Source organism: Bos mutus, chromosome 22, assembly GCF_027580195.1.
Source record: "Bos mutus isolate GX-2022 chromosome 22, NWIPB_WYAK_1.1, whole genome shotgun sequence".
NCBI lineage: Eukaryota > Metazoa > Chordata > Mammalia > Artiodactyla > Bovidae > Bos > Bos mutus.
In genome coordinates this window covers 10,450,092-10,473,074 of record NC_091638.1, presented here as the reverse complement: position 1 = coordinate 10,473,074, position 22,983 = coordinate 10,450,092, and the positions used below count along the sequence as shown (strand labels likewise).

Sequence of the window (22,983 nt, the reverse complement as noted above, 5' to 3'; positions counted from 1 at the left end):
ACAGTCTGGGGTTTATCAAACTAAGACCCCCTACTTCCCCAGAGGGACAATCCCTGCTGGGACCAATCTGACCTTGTTATCAGGGCCAATTTGAATATTATCTGGTCCAAATTCTGACTATAAAACTATGACCACAGAAAAATACTACTTTTTACAATGTAGTCACAATATTCTTCAGTCTCCAGAGAAAGCTTATAGAAAAAAAAAATTATCTCTTTAAAAATTCTTGCCCTGAGGAAATAACTCCTCCTATACCTTTAGACCAGAGCTCTCTGGATCACTTATCTAGACCATCTCTAACTCCTAAAACCAAAAGAAAAAAAAAGGGGAACAAGGCCTTTTAAAATCTTATTCCAACCAATTTTTACAACTAGTATTCATAACTAAGTTTGGAAGACAAAGCTATAGGATCTCTTGTGTCTATTTGGATATATGTATGTCTCATCTCAGATCATGGTCCCATCACTTCATGGTAGATAGATGGGGAAACAGTGGAAACAGTGTCAGATTTTATTTTTTGGGGCTTCAAAATCACTGCAGATGATGATTGTAGCCATGAAATTAAAAGACGCTTACTCCTTGGAAGGAAAGTTATGACCAACCTAGATAGCATTTTGAAAAACAGAGATATTACTTTGCCAACAAAGGTCCATCTAGTCAAGGCTATGGTTTTTCCAGTGGTCATGTATAGATGTGAGAGTTGGACTGTGAAGAAAGCTGAGCACAGAAGAATTGATGCTTTGGAACTGTGGTGTTGGAGAAGACTTTTGAGAGTCCCTTGGACTGCAAGGAGATCCAACCAGTCCATCCTAAAGGAGATCAGTCCTGGGTGTTCATTGGAAGGACTGATGCTGAAGTTGAAACTCCAGTACTTTGGCCACCTCATGTGAAGAATTGACTCATTGGAAAAGACCCTGATGCTGGGAGGGATTGGGGGCAGGAAGAGAAGGGGATGACAGAGGATGAGATGGCTGGATGGCATTACCGACTCGATGGACATGAGTTTGAGTGAACTCTGGGAGTTGGTGATGGACAGGGAGGCCTGGCGTGCTGTGATTTATGGGGTCGCAAAGAGTCGGACACGACTGAGCGACTGAACTAAACTGAACTGAACTGATGTCTCAGTGTGTGTCTTTGTTTTTTTGAATAATATTGCTGAGATTAGTTTGTAAATGAGCTCTAATTGAACTGACCTTAAAAAAAAAGTAAGCACTTACAAATCAAATAATTCTAAATATAAGAGAAATTAACCTAAATGAATTTCAGGTTCATGTGAACTGGGAAATATTCAGTATTAAATACCTGATATTAATGTTTGTTGATCTAACTAATGTGGACATGTCTAAGAGTAATTAATATTAAGCAGAATATTTTCATTGTACCTAGGCTTAATATAAGTTAAATATTATATCTGTTACAAGCTTGTCAGCAAGGAAATTACCTTGAGTGAAGAAACTTCTAAAAAATGTAAATGAGATTATGAGCCTTTAGATAAACTCTATTAAGAATAATTATGCTTTAGGAATATCTGTCTAAAATAGTCTCTCCAGATTGGGGTAACTTGAACTTCTAAGGGTTGTGCTGAACTAAGTGTTGGAAGTATATTGAATAGCTATTTCCAAATAAAATAAGATTTTGAAACATTTACTGTCCTAATTTCCTCTTACAGAGAAACTAAAGAGGTTTGGGATTTAAAAAAATGAATGATGTTCGGTGCCATCCTAAAATGTTCTAAGAAAGCAAAGGTTTTAGAAATTATCACTGATGTTTATGCTCACCAATCTAATAAAATGCTAATATATAAGTCAGTTCTTGGTTGCTTAAGGGTAGTAGGAAGTGTGTTTTCAGGAAAGAAGGTATGAGGAATGGAATTGCATTTCGTGAAGGGAAAAGGAAGTAAGCCTGACTTACAGGCGGGTTTTTAGGATGGAAGAACACAGCCATGGGTGCAGAGTGATAAGGTTGTGAAAAGTGAACCATGAGGAAAGAGTTTGTACATGGTTAGGACCAAGTTTAAAATAAAGTTAAATTTACCTTTTAAATAAAGTAAGCTGGTGCAAGACCTTGAATTTAGCTTTTCTCTCTGTTAAGAGGACATCTTTTCTTCAGATATTGAACAGCCTTTGATAATAGATCTAAGTTTCTTTATCTCTTAAACGACCTGTTCTGAAATCCTTTATTGTTACTTTGGCTAAGTGAATAGCTACTGGTTCACAATGACCTATAGTCCTATCTGACTGAGTGTTCTAAACCTTTTTGATATTTGTTGACAAAACTTCTTAAATCACTCTAATGAAGATTTCTAGCTAACTTTGGGATGCTTTAGAGGGCCCCTGAAACATCCAAGAGATTTAATACACGAATTAGGTTCACTTTGCATACAGAATTACACGGGGAGTATTGTCAAGTGAGTAATAAGTCTCAGGTTACAGTGTATGGTAAATGTTACTAATATAGATATCCTAGAAACTGTATGGAGTTCCTAAAATTCTGATGCGTTTGGGTAAAATGTTATCAGGCATAATTCTAGTTGCTATCTCAAAATATTGTCATAGCACTAACCAAGTTTCGCAAAAATACTTCCTCTTCAAGATTTATAGACAGGAGTTTTGGATAAATACGTTTCTGAATTGGGTAAGGATTCTAATGGAAAACCTGATGACTTCACAAAGGTTAACAAAAGGCTGAATGAACTGGTGAATATGCTTATAACCTTTAAGGTTTCTATGTTAAAGATTACTGATTTGAATCTGTGTTTTCCAGGTGTGAAGACACACCTTCCCCTCAAGCTAATTATGACAGTAATTTGGTAAAATTGTATTTTATAAACAAATTGAAACATTTATCTTTTCTATCTGAACTCTCCAGAGATTGGAAGCTCTTACGTTTCCAGTAACTTTATCAGATAAGTTAGGAAGATTATCTCACTAACAGGTACAGAAATCTCAAGGAATTTTGGAGACCTTGAGAAGGGAGGAATTTACTTTAGATCTGTTAGGCAAAATCTGTGATAAGCCTTTGGCATGACTTTCCTAGCCCTGAAAGAAAGAAAGAAAGAGAGAAAGAAAGAAAAGAAAGTGAAGTCGCTCAGTCGTGTCTGACTCTTTGCGACCCCATGGACTGTAGCCTACCAGGTTCCTCTGTCCATGGGATTTTCCAGGCAAGAATACTGGAGTGGGTTGCCACTTCCTTCTCTAGGAGATCTTCCTGACCCAGGGATTGAACCCCGGTCTCCTGCATTGTAGGCAGATACTTTACCATCTGGGCCTTCAGGGAAGCCTATACCTGTGGTGGATTCATTTTGATATTTGGCAAAACTAATACAATATTGTAAAGTTTAAAAAAAAAATTAAAAAAAAAAAAAAAGAAAAAAAAGTTCAGTCTGAGATTCTATAAAGTCTCAGCAAAGCAAAAAAGTCTATGATCATTTATGGTTATATAAATCACCAGGCCAAGTTTATTGGGACCAGATCTATATTACAAACAAGTCTTAATTTGGTTATATTTGGTAAAAATGATGGTGATTTTAGGGAGAAAAAGATGTTTCAATGAATGTTAAATCGTAGTTTGTTAATGGAGGTCTGTATCCACTAAGAATCATTTCCTGGATAGTTCTTTGCTGTTGGGGTATATTAATATAAAATTTAATTGAATTATTAAAGGACACTCTAGGGTTGTTTCTGAAGCTTATCTCAGTAATCTGTCTTTGGATGAAGATCAGATGCTTCATTCATGACCTGCAACCAAGACTGGAAAAGACAAATTAAAGAACTGTCTCCAACCTGGATGGAAGGACCTTTCTATCAGGTACTCAAAATTAGCTCATGCCCAGTGAAATTGATGAGAAATTGACTCTTGAATTCACTCCCATTCCCAAAGGCCCCTAAGCTGGACTGGTCTATGGAGAGGTCTGTTGACCTCAAACTCACCTTCCTCAAACAGAGGAAACTACACCACACTAGGAGAAGAAGACAACATCAGAAGTAGATAGCTTGCCTAAGATGCTGATCTGACTTGTGTGATCATTTATAATGTTTTCTTGATTACTTGGACCAATGCCTATCAATCAAATGTTTTTTATCATGGACATGATTCTGTGCTAGTTTAAAATTCAATCCAATTGTTGGGTTGTGGCCAATTACCTGTGTCTAGAACATCTGGGTTACCTTGGTGGATTTCTGTTCTCTAGGGCTCTGATTGGATACCCCCTAGAAAATTTATTTTAGATGAGGGTTCAGTCCTGTTCTATCTATTCATGATATTACTAGATGAGATCCTCTCACCTGGCCAATTAATAATACGTGCTCTCATGCTGGCCATAGATTTAAGTTTTCGCTTATGGTCATTCAAACTCAATCGGAGTGATGAGCTAAGTCTCAATAAAAAAAATTAACCTCTCATCTATTGAAAGGAAAATGCCCACAACTGTGGAGTGGATCTACATGGTTAACACCAGGCTATGGTCATTTAAGTTTAAAATCTCCTCTATGTTGGGAAGGGTTAAATCATACTAAAAATGATCGACCTGGTAATTATGAGACAAGGCTGGGTACTTTATGAACTATGTCTATTATTACCCTTAAAGAGAGTAATTAGTATGGAACTCAATGGATTTGTGGTACTAATTTATGACCTTCACCTCTACATGGATGGATATGAAGGTGTAGCCTGGGATTCTCATGGATTTAAGGTCATACGTTTTAACAAATTAGAGGTAACCTCAACCAATCTACCACTGGTATGATCCCAGTGGGTCAAGGATCTGTATTCTACTGGTATGACCATTTAGCAGCTTTTGTGTGTGTGTGCCTTCAATGGGGTTCGAGGATGTAATCAGCCATATTGAAGCCTCAACAACTTTCATCAGGTTTAAATGATAGTAACTGGGCTATCAGTTTACTGAATTCTGAGATCTCTAAGATGAGAAAGGCAGTGCTACACAACTATAAGGCCCTTAACACCTTACAGCATCTCAGGGATATATCTGTGCTACAATTCAAAGTTAATGCTATATTTTCATTCCTGGTAAATCTTTTCATGTAACACATTTGATGAACCATATGAAAAATCAGATTGCTGCTTTAAATGACCCATTCCCTAGTCTTGACAACCTTTTAGGAAACTGGTTTGGTGTGGGAGGCTCATGGCTTAAATATTTACTTTTAATTACACTAATGTTATTAACTATATTATTTGTATTTTGCCTCTTTCACAAGATTATTGTTTCTTGTATTACCAAGTGTATGACTGAGCCGCCAACGAAAATAATGATGATTACACTTGAAGCAGTTGATCAAATGTATAGCTCAATATTTGATCAATGATTGTAATAGTATAAGTCTAGATACAGGAAGATGTAACAAAAGGGAATACTTTTCTGGACCATAACTAGAAGACAGGTGTCCAGAGATTTTTGACTATTAAGACCTAGTCCAGTAACAGCACAGTGAGTGGCCTATCAACAAAAACCTTCTTCAGAACTGGGAATGAGCCTTCCCAGCAACACGGAACAAAATGGCCATGAAACGCCCCCCAAAGCATGGTCGGATTTATGACCACAAGGGGGCCATGTCAGCTATAAATTGGCACTTACCAAGAGCACTGCCAACGACTGACAACAAAGGCGTTTGCCATCTGCCTCTATGGAGACTGAGCCCCACGCTGCTATAGCTGTCGACCTTCAGCGACCCCTGAGGGAGTGCAGGGTGGAGGGAGCACTCTGTGCTCCAGGGAGTCTGGTGGGACAGCTCTTTAGATAGTTGGATGTTTTTAGGGACAGATTTTATGATCTCAATCCTGGCATCTCCTCGCATCTAGAGAAGCACTAAATCCCTTCATGGTGACATCAGACCCTCAAGACTAACAAAAAACCTTTTGTAAAATGAGTGCTTCATGGTATTGAACTCCCCCTTCACCAAAACCTTATATATTGACTCTCCCCCACTGCCGCTTTGGAGCAGTCTCTCAGAGCTATCCGAGAGGCTGCCTCCCAGGCTGCAGTCCTCATTTTGTCCCAAATAAAACTTAACTCACAACTCTCAAGTTGTACATCTTTTTTTAGTTGACACTGCCAATACTTGATGTTTGCAAAAACTTATGGGCCACATTGTGCAGGAAGTTTTTTCCTCCTTTCTAACGCTGGCTTCAGGGACGAAGTCCCTATTCCAGTTATCTGTATGTGTATAACAAATCACTCCCAAATCTAATGACTTAAAAACATCTTTATCTTGTTCATAAATCTTACATTTGGGCAGAGCTCAGCCTGATGACTGCCGCTCTGTGATGTCTGGGTTGTTTGCTGCTGCAGTAATTCGTGGCCTCACACTGGGTTTCTTCGGGATCATGGCCTCAGAGTAGATCAACTTACACAGTGGCTCAGGGTTCCCAGGGGTAGAGATCCAAGAGATCAAGGCAGAAGCTTCAGGGACTTTTCTGACCTAGCCACGGTTGTCACGCAGGATCACTTCTGCTGCATTCTGTTGGTCACAGAAGACCAGCCCTGATTCAGTGTGGGAGGGGAACTACACAAAGGCAAGACTATCAGGAAGCAGACATCAACCATGAATATTTATTGGAAGAATAGATGCTGAGGCTGATGCTCTAATACTTTGGCCACCTGATACGAAGAACTGACTCATGAGAAAAGACCCTGGTGCTCCTTGGAAGAAAAGCTATGACCAACGTAGATAGAATGTTAAAAAGCAGAGACATTACTTTGCCAACAAAGGTCCATCTAGTCAAAGCTATGGTTTTTCCAGGAGTCATGTATGGATGTGAGAATTGGACTATAAAGAAAGCTAAGCACCAAAGAATTGATGCTTTTGAACTGTGGTGTTGGAGACTGAACACCACAGAGAGTGGTGAGTCCCTTGGACTGCAAGGAGATCCAACCAGTCCATCCGAAAGGAAATCAGTCCTGAATATTCATTGGAAGGACTGATGCTGAAGCTGAAAACCCCAATACTTTGGCCACCTGATAACAAAGAACTCACTCATTGGAAAAGACCCTGATGCTGGGAAAGACTGAAGGTGGGAGGAGAAGGGGACAATAGAGGATGAGATGGTTGGCTGGTACCACCAATTTGGTGGACATGAGTTTGAGTAAGCTCCGGGAGTTGGTGATGGACAGGGAAGCCTGGCATGCTGCAGTCCATGGGGTCACAAAGAGTTGGACACAACTGAGTGACTGAACTGAACTGAGGATGTGACAAAACTGTACCCCAAAGCTTCAGCGGATGTTCCACTAGAAAGAAGAGATCAGGACACATGTTTTCTGTGCTCCTTCCAGCCACTGTGTTGTCTTTATTAGATGGGATTAAGAGGCAGAGAGCATTTGTATTTATTCCCTTCAATGGACTGGCAGTCACGTTATCCGCCCTGGCTCTTGAAGAATCCGTCTTGACTCTGCACACTCAGTTTTCACATTGTATCAGAGACGGAGGACACTCTGGATGCTGGCTTTGAAATGAGAGTAAGGCATCCAAACTACTGTGGAAGCAGCAGCCATCCTGTCTCAGCTCCTAACTTCACACTGAGCGGTGAAAAAAGAAACGAATGGAGACAGACGGTGCTTTGGTTTGGGAAATAACGTTTACATGCACAGGATGCATCCACTTAAGTCTTTTAAAAACCAATTGTTCTAATGACTTTATTGCTCTATAACAAAATAAACCAAACTGACATTGATTCCAAGGTCGCTGAACCGAAGTTTAACTGTATTAATAAGATGCGAGTCTGAATGCTAGTAGGAGGCTGGAGGAGGAAGGCATCACAGTATATTGTGTTCTTGTAAACAGTAGTACATACAGAGTAAGAGGGACTCCTCTAGTTGATGCTAAATAGGACCAAGGGCCTCTGCTTGCAGAGGGATGAAGCATTATGGATTACATTCCATTTTACATCTGCTGGGGCAAAATATCCTGCCCTAAAGAAGAATGGATTCCAATCTGGCTACTTTTCTCCTAAGATGCTGTTTCTGTTTCTTCTCCATGATTCCGGTTCCCTGGAAGGTGGGCTCAGCCTCCAAAAGGGAGTCCTACGGGATGGCAGGAGGGGGAACTTCCCCCAATACAGAAGATGTCAAATGAAGATGAAGCTCTCACAGACTTTCTGCACATTCACGTCCCCAGCTCCATCTCCTCGGGGAAAGGATTTCATCATCGAAAGGAAGGGGCTGCATAGCATCAATAAATAAGAGCTCTCTGCCCTACCTTCCCCCGCTTGACCCAGCATCTCCATGCTTCATAGCCTGCATCCGGTAATGAGTGGCAGGAGCGACTGCCTGACGGCAGTTCCGGGGCAGATCCGGTCTTCAAGTTGCTGCCACATTAGCTTAGCCTGCATACCTTAACACACACCACCAGGATGTATGCTGAGGACAGAAATTTGGCTGGATTGTAAAGTGGCAGTGGGGGTCTGTGGGGAGCACTGGCATGTTAGGGGTTAGGGAGTAGGGCTTCCTGCTGCTCTGCAGAAAGACTGCAGGGCTCTCACATGTGACGATGCTGACTGGTGGGAACTGGGGACAAAGGTCTGGAACCAGAATCACACTTGGCTATGTGGATCCGAGCCTCACCCTGAGGCCACCCCACAGACTGGAGCGCCCTCCAGAGGGTTAACTTACACCACATGGAGGGGGAGGGAGCCGAGTTCTGGGGACAACAGTGGTTACCACCTGCTGGGTACTGCACTTGGCTCCACAAGCCGAAGCTCTCAGCCTCACCCCCACCTTGGGCAGCCTGGACGTGCTGTGCCATGGGCTCCCTGCCTTGAGGCTGTTCCCCCACAGTCTCAGACCCTTGAGTCTCGTCTCACTGTTTCCTGGGTAGCTGGTCAGCACGGCAGCTCCTCTGGGTTAACACAGTGTGAGATGAGGCATCACCCCAGGGCTTGCCGACTTCAAAAGGAGGGGCCAGCAATCAGATGTTTTCTAGAACATCGAGGGGGACCAGGCCTCTCTTCTTTCCACTGAGCACTCTGATAAAGCCGTCTTGTTCTTCTTCAGAAGCCACACAGATCTGAATAAAAGGAAGGAGAAAAAAAGACACGTGTGAAAAGGAAAGAAGCCAGAACCCGCGGCTTGTATCACTGCTGGCTGAGGTCAGCCGACACCAAATTGGAAAAGAGGGACTGGTTTAGGGAAATTGTGGCTTGGACAGAAAAATATTTGATAAGAAATTAGGTACCACCCTGGGTTTGGAACTAGATCCAGGCATGCAATGTTTTCTGAGATTCAGCTTTATGAGTGAGGATCAGTAAAGCAGGACTGGAGGTGATGATTCTGTGTTCCCTTCTCAAGTGTCCCTGTTGAGAGACCCCAGAAGGACGGAATAACGTTTAGCACAGAGCCTAGCATGCGCCACTCACTGAGTCTTGATGCATTATTTTACAATCCAAAATAACAGCCACCACTTAGAGGGCTCCTGTCATATACCCGGAAGTTTATACGTAAAATATCAGGAAGTCAAAGGAAGTGATTTCATTCCTTGTCCCAAACAAACAGACTCTAATATCTTGCATACTTTGGGGCTTCCCAGGCGGCACAGTGGCAATGAATCTGCTTGCTAACGCATGAGACACAAGAGACGTGGGTTTCATCCCTGGGTTGGGAAGATCCCCTGGAGAAGGAAATGGCAACCCACTCCAGTATTCTTGCCTGGAGAATCCCATGGACAGAGGAGCCTGGCAAGCTACACTCCATGGAGTTGCAAAGAGTTGGACGTGACTGAGCACACACACACTCATTTCTTGTATATTTCAGAGCAGGATTGCTTACACTAGACTTTAAAAGGAGGTGGTTAATATCCACTTGGGTACTTTGTCATTCACCCTTTACATGACATTGAAAGGCATGGAAGGGCTTCCCTTGTGGCTCAACTGGTAGAGTCTGCCTGCAATGCAGGAGACCTGGGTTCAATTCCTGGGTTGGGAAGATCCCCTGGAGAAGGGAATAGCTACCCACTCTAGTATTCTGGCCTGGAGAATTCCCTGGACTGTATAGTCCATGGGGTCACAGAGTTGGACACAACTGACTTTCCAATGGAATGGAAGGGTGGGTATGTTCCAGCTGTAAGTGAGAAGTGGTTTCAAAGAACTGTTATTGTGTTGTGAGTTTCTCCTGTTGAACTTGCTCCCAAGGGTGGTGGGTTGTGTCTTAGGCTGAATTCCCTAGGAACAGAGCTTGAGATAAGAATCCTTGCACAAGTGACCTGCCGTGGGAGTGCTCTGGGGAGGTGGGAAGTGAGGGAAACAGGATAGGGCAGGAGAAGGAGCTGGAAAGCTTATGGGCTCAGCTGGACGTGAACCTCAGCCTGATCCTACAGCAACCTCCAGAGTTTTAACTGTGTCATTGACTCCCTTAGAAGCAAGGGGTCTGGCAATTTGGACCACATGTTGATATAGATATCACTGTCGAGTGAGAAGCATAACCTCTCTGGGGGATTCGCTGGAGAAAGGGCAGCTATGAGTTGTTAGTCATTGACACGGCAACTAGAAGATGGTGCCCCCATCTAGTGAAGGAGATGCAGACAGGGCTCCAACAGAAACCAACAGAGTGGGCTCTTCTTTGACACAGAATAAGGAGATTTATAGTTACATATCAGGATACTTAGAGAGCTTGATGTGTGACTCCTGATGCTGGGGGCACACCATGGACTGGTGCCTGCTTCACGTTTCAAAAATCTCCTACCTGTGGGTTAAGTGCCCCACTTGGCTCCATCCAATGTTGGGCCTATCTGGCTAAAGTCCTACAGTCTAACTCACTTCTGAGAGCACATATGCTAATAAGGTTTCCTCTTGCATTGCCTTCAAGCTAGTGTGTGCGTACATGCTCAGTCACTTCAGTCCTGTGTTAGACTCTTTGCAGCCCTATGGACCGTAGCCTGCCAGGCTCTTCTATCCATGGTATTTTCCTGGCAAGAATACTGGAGTGGGTTGCCCTGCCTTCCTCCAGGGGATGTTCCCAACCCGGGGATCGAACCCATGTCTCCCACGTCTTGGGCACTGCAGGTGGATTCTTAACCTCTGAGCCACTTGGGCAGTCCTGCCTCCACGCTCATCAACATTTAAATATGCTGCCTCTTACAGCAGATGGACAGTCATTTTATCTCAAAAGATTTCTTGCCTAGAACTCTTGAATTCAGTCTTCCTCTCAAAATACCTGGGAAAAGATAGGGAATTGGAGTTGGAGAAGAAGTGTCGAAATACTGAACACTCAGACTGACAACCATTCCAGAAGCTGAAATTTCTCTAAGACCTTTGGAGGGGAGCTCAACTGATGACAGGAGCAAGTTGTGCTGCTGGACTACGGATAAATCTACCAGACTAAAAGATGCCACAGACATGCTTGGCTGACATCAACAGTCATCACTGCCCTCTTCCCACGCAGCAGAGTGGGGACTTTTGTTCTGCTGTTCATCTGTAGCCTGCAGGACTCAGATAAATCCTAATTGGTCCAAATGTGTTTCTGTCCTCTGTGCCAGCGATTCTCCTCATGGTTCCCATGGGACTCGCTCTAGCCAATGAAACAGGAAGGACTATCTGCTTGGAAACTTCTGGGAAGATTTGTTCTTTTTTTGTAAGAAATGCACCGGGAAGAAAAATGTCTTTCTTCGGGCAAGGATTCTTGGAGGGCCTGCAACCCTCTGTGACCACTAGGGGAGGTGGCTAGCATTTCAACATTAGCATAACAGAGGGATGGAGGAATCCAGATCCTTGATTCTGGGATCAAACTGCTGAATTACAAATCCAAGAACTGCCCTGTATCCAGATCTCTCATTATCTTAGTAAAACATACCTTTGGAAGTCGCCTCAATCGGAGTTTTGCAACTTGAGATATGTATTGGTTTACTACTGCTGTCCTAACAAATGACCATGAACTCAGTGGCTTTCAACAACACAATCCAATATGTATACCTATAGCTGACTCACTTTGTGGTACGGTAGAAATTAAGACAACATTGTAAAGCAACTATACTCCAATAAAAATTAATTTAAAAAATAAAAAGTATCAGGGCTACCAAAACAAAACAGAACACCCCAACAGTCTGGTGTCACAGCTTTCTAAGTCCTATATCTGGTGGGCTTGGCTAATTTTCTCTGCTCTGGGCTTCACAAAGCCAATGTCAAGGAGTCAGTAGGTCCTATTCCCCCTTCTTCCCTCCCGTTTCTCTACGAGAGAATCCCGTCCCAGGCTCATTTAGGTTGTTGCTGCATTTAATTACTTGCAGTTGTGGGCCTGAGGTCCTGGTTTCCTTGCTGGCTGCCAGCCCGGGTCACTCTCAGTTTCTAGAGGCCACTTGAACTCCCTGACTTGAGGCCCCTTCCTACATCTTCATCCAGCAAGGGCGGGCTGAGTCCTTCCCACACTTAATCTCTCTCTGACCTACCCTTCTGCCTCATCTCTCTTCTACCCTCTTTTGCTGCATCTCTCTGGCTCCTGGAAGCTACGTTTCACTGCCTTTAAGGGCCCAAGTGATTAGATTTGGCCAATTTAGACAGTCCAGGCTACCCCCTGCCACAGGGTCCATAACCTGCGACATAATCACGTCTGCCAAGTTGCTTTTGCACATGAAACAAATCTAGATTGGTTTCCTGTGGTTGCTGTAACAAATTACAAATTTAAATTATAAATTTGTTGCTGTAACAAATTTAAGTCCCCTAAATGCAAACCAGTTCCATTCCAACATGTCTGTAAGTCCAAGTTGTTCATAAGTCCAACAAAGTTAGCCAAGTTACCCAACTAACACAGTCAGTTATATAGTACTATACTGTAAAAGATTTATAATATTGGGTTAGATAAAATGTACCTTCAGTTTTTAAGTAAAAATAAAAGACAGTTTTCATTTTCACCAAGAACTTTATTGAACAACATATTCACCATTTTGTTCCACTATCGTCTACCTCCATCTTTCCAAAACTTTTTATCTTTTTGAGCAAAGAACTATTCCAGGTGCCTTTTACAGTCTTTCCATGAACTGAACTTTTTATCCATTACGAGAATCTTATAAAGACTGAAATAAATAGACATCTGAAGGTGTGGTGTCTTGTGAACACAGCAGATGAATCATAACTTTCCAGCCAAGCTGCAACAGTTTTTACCTGGTTATCAAAGAACTATGCAGTCTTGCATTATCCTGTTGGGAGACTGAGTTTTCTGTTGACTAATTTCAGATGCTTTTCATCGAGTGCTGCTTTCATTTTGTCTAACTGGGAGCAGTACTTGGACTTAATTGTTTCTTTTTCTTGGAGGAGCTCATAGCCGAGGAGTCTCTTCCAACCCACCATATACAAAACATCACCTTCTTTGAATGAAGAGCAGCCTTAGGTGTGGTTGGTGGTGGTTCACTATCTCTTCCATTCTACATTATTGCACAGTATCCACTTCACTGCCCATCACGATTTGTTAATGGGACGTTTTTGTTACGTTTAAGAAGAGAATTGTATGTGGAAATATGGTCAAGGAGGTTTCTTTCACTTAACTCATGTGGAACCCAAATATCAAAGTGATGAACATGACCAAGCTGGTGCAAATGATTTTCAATGCTCGATTTGGATATTTTGTGTAGGTTGGCTATCTCCCAAGTGGTATAACAATTGAGTGTTCTCAATTAATGTCTCGATCTGATCACTATCAACTGCAACTGGTCTACCATCGTCTAGCAAGGTATCTCTGGGACAAAACTTTGCAAAGCACTTTTGGTACTTTTGATCAGTCACAGCATCTTCTCCATACAGTGCACACATCTTTTTTTGCATTTCAGTTGTGTTTTTATCTTTCTTGAAATAATAAAGCATAATATGCTGATAATGTTGCTTTTTACTTCCATCTTCAATATAAAAATGCTACACAAAAATTCACCAATTTTGACTTTTTTTTAAAATGCATGCTGACATGACAGATGTCACACTATACAATCTAACAAAATTGTTTTGAATGAAGTTAAAGACAACTAAGCACTACTAGAGCCAACTTATGAAAAAAACAAAAGGAACTTTTGGGCCAACCCAATACTTCCCATGCAAATAACACATAAAAAAAGAAACACAAAAAATAAAGAGGACATTTTTACAGGACAGTACCTTGAAAAGTACAGCAGTACAGTACAACAGCTGGCACTGAGTAAACAGGCAAGAGGAGTTATTGACTAGAGGAGGGAGAGAAGGTGGGAGATGGTAGAGCTGCAGGATCCTCAGCAATAGAGAATGGAGGGCAAGCTGTAATTTCACTCACACCTGACCTTGCTGGCAAAGGTTCTGGTTCCTTGCTGGATTCAATTCTATCTACCCTCTTGAAAAAAATGATCCAGCGATGTCTGGGAAGTAGTTCTTTTTTCCTCATCATAGATGACACAGTAGCACTGGACTGCACTCTGCACAGCTGCTTCACTTCATGGACCATTCTATGTTCGGGTCCTGCATGTCAAAAGCTAACAGTGCCTCCTCAGATAAAGCAAGCCCCCTTGTCACGTCCTGTGGCGGGAGTTCCTCCGGGTCCTCAGCAGTGTCAGCTACATCACCACTGCTTTTACACGTGTTTCTGGACATCCTGGGTTTGAAATAAAGATACTGTCTTACTGTACTCTATACAGTACTGCACGTAGAGTACACAAAAGCACAGCCACTTGTCGAGGATGCACGCACAGACAATGCACGCCAGACACGTGAACTAGTAACTACGTGACTGGACATGTGAATGCACGTTCACATCTTTGAAAGTTTGCAACTTCAAGGTTCCTATGGAGGGGACTTACTGTGCCACGAATTTGGTAAACTAAAACAACACAAATTTATTATCTTGCAGTTCTGGAGAGCAGAGTCCCCAGATCAGGGTGCTGGCAGGGCTATGGTCTCTCCAGAGGCTCTAAGTGAGAATCTATTTCCTTGCCTTCAGCTTCTTGAGACCACCTGCATTCCTTGGCTCATGGTCCCTTCCTTTATCTTTGAGGCCAGCAGCACAGCATCTTCAAATTCCTCTTTCTTCCTCTCTCTCTACTTCCATTGTCATCTCCTCTGACTCTGACCCTCCTGTCTCTTATAAGACCCCCTGTGATTATATTAGGTTTACCTGGATAACCTACATCTCAAGATCCTTAACTTAAAGAAAACCTGCTGCAGAGGAAAGAGGGCTGATTGAGGAGAAAACAGTATGGGGGAAAAAACACTAAATTGAAATCAATGTCAGGAGTGATCGAAGTCTGAATAAAAACTTCAGAAAACTGAAATGAAGTGGGGGACTATCTTGAAACATTCTCCTAAGAAGAAGTGAAGTGATAAGTGGGAAGCAATAAAGAGATTAAAACCATAAGGACAAAACTGTAAAACAGATGATTCAACTGAAGAGTTATTAAGCTCCTGAAGGAAGAAGCATTACAATTAAAAGGCAAATGACAAACTGAGGGAAATGTTGGCCACGTATGGCAGATCAGGTGTCAATAGTTTTAAGGGAGAAAACTTTTTCAGTAGCATAAGAAAGTACATAAACAGATTATTCATAAAGAAATACAGGGGCTTCTCTGGTGGTCCAGTGGTTAGAAACCTGCCTTGCAATGCAGGGGACATTGGTTGAATCTCTAGTCTGAGATGATTCCACATGCCGCTGGACAACTAAGCCTGTGTACCCCAAGTACTGAACGCATGCTCCAGAGCCTGCAAACCACAGCTACTGAGTCCATGTGCCACAGCTACTGAAGCCTGAGCGCCCCGGAACCTGTGCTCCGCAACAAGAGAAGCCACTGCAATGAGAAGCCCAACTAGAAGTCTGCAACTAGAGAGCAGCCACCACATAGCAACAAAGACCCATCACAGCCAAAAATAAAAATAAATACATTCTTTTTAAAAAAGAAATACAAATGCCCAATACATACATGATAAAATTTCAACTTCCCTAACCATCCAGGAATTAAGGATTAACATGAACTATTACTCACTTCTAAAAACGACAGATATCGTTTGTATGCTACACAAATATGTAATAAACAGTAATATTCAGTTCTGGCAAGGATGTGGTAACCTGAATGTTCTCATAAATAGCTGATGTGGGTGTAAACTGGCATAAACTTTTGGGAGGCAGTATGTATCAAGAACTGGAAAAATGGTTTACTGGTTTTCCTGTAAATTCTAAAGTATTTTCTAAAGAAGGAGTCAGAGTTATGGAAAAAAAAAACTTAGAGGTGTTCATTGCAGTTATCCATAATAGTTTTTTAAAAATTCTGAATATCCAGTCACAGAGGAATACTAAATACTTTATGTACATCTTGTACAGCTGGCAAACTTTTTCTGTAAAGGACTAAATAGTAAATATTTGGAGGCCTTGTGGTCTCCACTGCAATGACTCAACTTAGCCACTGCAGTATGAAAGCAGCCATAAGCAATGTGTAATGAATGAATGCAGCAATGTTCTCATAAACTTGTTTTAAAAACAGGGCCAGTCTGATGCAACCTTTGATCTATATGATGATATGTTATATAATTGCTAAAACCTGTGTTTTGATAAACATTTAATAACTAAGTTAATAAAAGTTAGGAAACTAAATAGAATATGATATCAAAATAAGAAAAGTTTGGTGGGAAATAACACAAAGATATTTATGTTGATCATTGCTTGATGGTTGAACTACCTTGATCTTGGTTTTCTTCTTTATAATTTTGGGGGGTATTTTCCAAATTTTCTCCACAATAAATGCATTTCAGTTTTATAATCTAAAAATGATTTATCCATTAAAATGATTTCATAGAACATAAGAATCAATTAAAATAGTTCTCCAGGGATGATGGAATCATGGATTAATTAAAAAATAGTTTTATGGTATTTAAATTGATCTCATAAAGATAGTTTTTAAATTTCAAAAATGAGGAAAACATACTTTTGTGTCAGTGCAAACTCTAGATATGTTCTCGACAAAAAGATAACTTAATTCTATTTGTAGCAAAAGTTCTGTGGAAACAATAATGTAATAATTGTAAGACAAATGAACCCCAGAGGCAGAAATGTAATTTAATCACAGATGTGTTATATTTGTTTTCAGAATCAAATTTCTTCTATTTCCCTGCTAATGACCATTTGTCTCTTTATATTTTTAGACTTATAAATAGCATGCTATTTTCTGATGTTTGCTGCTGTTGTTTTAGTTGCTAAAGTTGCATCTGACTCTTTTGGGACCCCATAGCCTGTCAGACTCCTCTGTCCATGAAATTTCCTAGGCAAGAAGAATACTGGAGTGGGTTGCCATTTCCTCTTCCAAGGGATCTTCTTGCTCCAGGGATTGAACCTGCATCTCTTGCACTGCAGGCAGGTTCTTCACCCCTGAGCAACCAGGGAAGCTTTCTGATGTTTATTAGGTGATTTCTCGGGAGGCCTTGGCCGCTGCAGATGGATGTCCCATTTAGGCAGCAAGGGTAATGACTCTGCTCAGCACTGATCCGTGGTGGCCGGGCACTGTGCTGGCACTTCACCCAGGTGATAGACGTGACTCTCATCTCCATGCCAAGAGGCAGACACTGCTGTGCCAATCTTACAGATGAGAACACTGACATTCAGAGGTGATTTTTGCCAAAATCACACAGGGTATAGACCATTTCTGTATGACACTGGAATCTGTGCTTTTGCTACTACAGTGAACTCCCCTCAATCAATAAGCAAGTTTCAAACTTTTACACCTAAAATAGTTTAAGACACTAAAGTGGAGATAAATTTAAATTTTTTCTCAATAATTGATTTTTTTAAAATGTAATTTTCTTTCAGGGGGCTGATATTTCCAAAAATTGCTTGCCACATTGACGACAGAGACTGAAAACAGAGAGTCTGTGTAGAAGCAAAGAGACCTCAGTGCATTTTGCTGATGCAAAATGCTGGAAATAAAAATGCCTTCAGTTGTCACAGAACTACTAGAGGACACAAAAGTGAGAAATGGAAATGAAGGTCATTCTCAAATTTTAGCTTTGATAGAACACTCAGGAAGTCTGTAAAAAGACTAATTCCCTGCCTTTGCCCTGAAGGTTTCTGCTTTGGCAGATCTGGGGTGGAGTCAGAAATCAGCATTTTCAACAAGCTCCCAGGTTATTCTGATTCAGATGGTGCAAAGGCCACCCCTTAGAAATATCAGGCTAGACAACTATCAGAGGTTATAGAACTTTCCTACAATTATGGGTAGATCCATGTGGTTTCAGATTCAAGCTGAAATGCTGTGCTGGGTCTTGAAGATGTCTCATTAAAGATGCTAGGTGGTTTGTCTCTCCCCTGCCCCAGCAGGTTGTCAGCTCAACCATGAGAGTGGAAGACACATATATGAGCTCATCTCCGGAAAAAAATTGGGGGTTGGGGGGATATGGTCCAGAGATTGGCGGAAGTCATTGACTGAGCAGCTGTTCCACTTCTGGAAATTGATCAACTTAAGCACATTGTAACTTGCCTTCTGGTTGTTTTCTTGCCATTCCCTTCTCCAGGGGATTTTCCCAACCTGGGTCTCCTGCATTTCAGGCAGATTCTTTACTCTCTGAGCTACCAGGGAAGCTCTATTTATATTTTAGTAACATAAAATAATGTTTAATGTCAAATGGGGAAGCACAAGATTATTCTGAGAAGAAAAATCAAACAAGCTAGCAAAATTACATAATAATGCTTTGCCAATAAAGACGAACATCCTTCCTGGATGTATTTCATTCAGAAGACTTTTCAGATTTTGTAACAGGAAGGATACAGTTGAGTAATCTTGGAGAAGTTTGAGACATTGACATGGAATCCAGACAGGAAATGTGACCATTTGCTTTGTGGGGTGTGTATGGCGTTAGAGATGGGGTCTCAGTCTGATGTGGGTGATTCCATTGTCTGGAATCAAGAATGACTCACTAAGGCTTCTGTGGCTTCTGTATGAGCAAGAATTTGTTCTCAAGGGTCCTTCTGGTCCTAGGATGCTTGTCTTCCCTGGGAATTGACTATGCAAAAGGCACTTTGCATTCTGAGTTTGTTCATCATCCAGGGCACATGGCTCAGTGGAAGGCATTGACTTGAAGCTTGCAGGTCTATCTTTAAGTTCCAGCCTGGCCACATGCCAGGTTTTTGCCCCTGAGCAAGGCACATCACCTCTATGAGCCATTGTTTCCTCATTTATAGGGCATGTGTAAAACTTCAACAAATAAAATATATTGGGTTGGCCAAAAGGTTTGTTGGATTTTTTTCTATATGAGGGCTCTAGTAGCATTTAGTTGTCTTTAACTTCATTTGAAACAATTTTTTTAGATTGTATTGTGACATCTATCATATCAGCATGCATTTAAAAAAACTTATCAAAATTAGTGAGTTTTTGTGTAGTTATTTTAATATTGAAGACAGAAGGAAGAAGCGACATTTTTATTATGCTTTATTATTTCAAGAAAGGTAAAAATGCAACTGAAGCAAAAAAAGATTTGTGCAGTGTATGGAGAAGGTGCTGTGACTGGTCAAATGTGTCAAAAGTGATTTGAGAAGTTTCATGCGAGAGATTTCACGCTGGAGGATGCTCCACAGTTAAGGTAGTGGAACAAAATGGTGAATACATTGTTCAATAAAGTTTTTGGGGAAAATGAAAAATATGTCTTTTATTTTTACTTAAAAACCAAAGGAAATCTGTAGCCAACCCAACAGGTATATAAGCTTTGTAAGTATTATATAAGCTATATGTTTGGTTCGGAGAAGGCAATGGCACCCCACTCCAGTACTCTTGCCTGGAAAATCCCATGGATGGAGGAGCCTGGTAGGCTGCAGTCCATGGGGTCGCTAGGAGTCGGACACGACTGAGCGACTTCACTTTCACTTTTCACTTTCATGCATTGGAGAAGGAAATGGCAACCCACTCGTGTTCTTGCCTGGAGAATCCCAGGGACGGGGGAGCCTGGTGGGCTGCTGTCTCTAGGGTTGCACAGAGTCGGACACGACTGAAGTGATTTAGCATAGCATAGCATATGTTTGGTTCCCAGGGAAGGCAACTGAGCTTCCTAACATTTTGGTTTTGCGTGTTTAGATCCTGCTACACTAATATCAGGCCTCCCTGGTGGCTCAGATGGTAAAGAATCCGCCTACAATGTGGGAGACCTGGGTTCTATCCCTGGGTTGGGACGATCCCCTGGAGAAGGGAAAGGCAACCCACTCCAGTATTCTTGCCTGCAGAAGTCCATGAGGTCGCAAAGAGTCAGGCATGACTGAGCGATTAAAACACACACACACACACACACACACACACAATATCACTGGACTAAGAATATGTTTTCTCGAAGTGAATACACTCACGTGACTCTACTCATTCAGATTTATTGCTATTTATCAAATGACTATTACTCTATTTTGGTCACACTTGGTGTGCGCTGGTGGGCTTTACTCACCTGATTCTCTTTCAGTGTTATCTGCCCCTGTTCCTTACACCCACTGAAGGTTCTAACACATCTAAAAATCTTCTCATTTTGGTGTACTCTCTGAACAAAGTTGGCTGGGAAGAAGCCAATTCTGTCTTGAATTTTCCCCTGAAAGGAAAAAAGAGGCATGCAGCCATAATTGTAGCATTCATGGTAATTATAGTTAGCAAGTGATTTTTCTTAAAGAAAAAGAAATACTTACTTTCCACCAGTCTTCATTAGAGTCCTCTAGAAGAGTAATCATGTCTCCTGGCCTAAAATGAAGAATGAATGAGTTGGGTGGGGGGTAGAGGGGGTGAAAAAGAAAAAGATGGTATTTTAAAGTCAGAAGTGGTAGCTTTTCACTCACCCAAATAATACTATAATAAAAATGATTTTTATCTGCTCTTCCCACCCATGAAAATAGCTTTGTTAGAGGCTGAATGCAAGTCCAATTTCTGTGCTGTATTAAAAAAAAATCTTTAACTTTATTTTTATACACAGATGATCATCTCTGCATTGTAAAAAAAACTCTAAAATGTGGAAGTCTAAAATATGAAAACTGGAGTTTTTTCATATTCTGCCCCGCAATCCTCCTCCCACTGTCCAGAGGTGACCACTGTTAGTACTTCCCTGTGTCTCCTTCTGGACTCTTTTCCATGCACTGACATTTATGCAGAGGCGTGTAGGTGTATTTGCTCTTTCTTTTGTCTCCTATCGACATCTAGCATGAGGCATTGTCTTTATTATTAGCTGCATCTTCTCAGTACCTTCTTGAAACCACTTTTACTTAATTTCCATTGCCCTTGTCTGCCACTTTTTATGTTGGTATAATCAGGAAGTTTGTTTCAGACTTGTGTGTGTGTGCATGTTATATCCTTCATTAGGAATTACTTGGGTTTAACTGAAGACTTATACGATGTTTTTGCTATGGGTATTGTGGATATGGTGATTATTTGCCATCTCTAATTTGATTTTCACATCAACCTCTGCGTGTGTGTGTGTGTGTCTTTTATTCCTTCTACTCAACACCTAATGGCACTTTTACTATCTGAAGACTCATGTTATTTTTCAACTTGGGAAAATCTCACTATTTTTTCACTGTTTTCTCCCAGTCATTTTCTCTCTTCCTTTTTCCTGGAATTTCTAGTCAATATGTATTGGGCTTTCTAGATCAATCATCTATATCTTTTGTCTTTCTTACACATTTTCTGTCTTTAACAAGGAATCTAGACTAAAATTTTTCTCAATTTAATCTTCCTAATTGCTTAGTTTGTATATGGGCTTATCTCTTGTAATATTTATTACAGTACTGAGGGTTTTAGGGAAAATTTAATTTCCAAGAGTTCTTTATCATTTTCTGAATGTCTCCTTTTCACATTTGTCAACTTTATCTTATGGACAGAAAAGCATGATGGATGTTGCTGAGGATATTATTAGATATTAAAAACAATATTTCTTCCCTTTATTAAATTTGTTTCCATTAGGATTAGTTATATTGTTCTTTGTCTTATTGCTTCTTTTTTTGGTTATGCTGAGCAGCACTTGGGATCTTAGTTCCCCGAGCAGGGATTGAACCCATGACCCCTGCAACGGAAGCACAGTTTATCTTCTTACTTTACTTTTCCTTCATGTCAAGGGATTTTGTCTTGCACCTGTGTTTTTATTTCTTTATATTCATAACTGAAAACACAGGGTATGAATCTCTGGGTGATTCTCCACTATCAAATACATCTGCGTCTGCAACGGGTGAGGACTAATTTCAGGCTCTGCTTAAGACGGCAGGGTGTGTCAGCTGATGCATCTCATCTTTGGATGCTTGAGAGTATAGCAGACAAGCAGTCTGGGGACTCCCACCACCACCCCAATGGCAAAAACAAGGGTGGCTTTCTTAACCCTGGGAAGGAGAAGGTTCATTTATTTCCCTCCAAGTAAAGCTGCCTTTTCCTTCCCTACCACTCTCTACAAGCTCTGGAGGTCCAGAACTCCCTCCAGTTGTTTTTCTTTCTCAGTCTTTTGGGCCACACAGGGGCACACTTGCCTGGGCATGGGTTCCCTTTCTTAGAGCACAGGTGACGGTTTAATTCTAGAGTCAAACACCACTGCTGCCTATTGTTCATTCTACGTAGTAATAATGGGTTATGAATGAACACTGCTGGGACTCTGTATCAGTCATATATTGCTGTGATAATGCTGTGTAACAAACAATCCCCAAATCTCAAAGGTTCACTGACATTCTTGGGTGCTGGCTGGGATGACTGGGGTGATTTTGCCTTATTCTATGTTTCTCATACCCAAGAAGGCCAGTTTGGACATTCATGGCATTGCCAGGGCAGCAAATGGAGATGTGAAAAACACATAAGGCTTCTAATGTGTAGGCTCAGAACTGACACATTGTCATTCTGCCTTAAAGCAACTCCGGTGAAAGGAACTGTAAAGTCTCATGGCAAAGAGCATGGATACAGGGACAGTGAAGAATTGGGGCCATTAATGCAATTCAGCCACTGGGACACCGCATACTCTTTTGTGAGATCAGTGTCTGTTTGAATATGCTCTTACATAGATGTTTCTCTCTGAGCATTCTTTGGACTCTGGTCATCTTCCTTGTTCTCTATTTGCTGT

The 22,983-nt window shown here is 41.3% G+C and overlaps 1 protein-coding gene across 1 annotated transcript in view; it reads right to left on the bottom strand.

Annotated features, from left to right (window-relative positions):
• Positions 1–7,269: 7,269 nt before the first annotated feature.
• STAC (SH3 and cysteine rich domain) overlaps positions 7,270–22,983 on the bottom strand; it is a 115,027-nt gene continuing 99,313 nt past the window's right edge. Inside the window, 3 exon segments of the mRNA XM_070359494.1 lie at positions 7,270–9,017; positions 20,353–20,490; positions 20,585–20,636. Coding sequence (XP_070215595.1) covers positions 8,919–9,017; positions 20,353–20,490; positions 20,585–20,636 — 289 coding nt within the window. The 3' untranslated portion in view covers positions 7,270–8,918.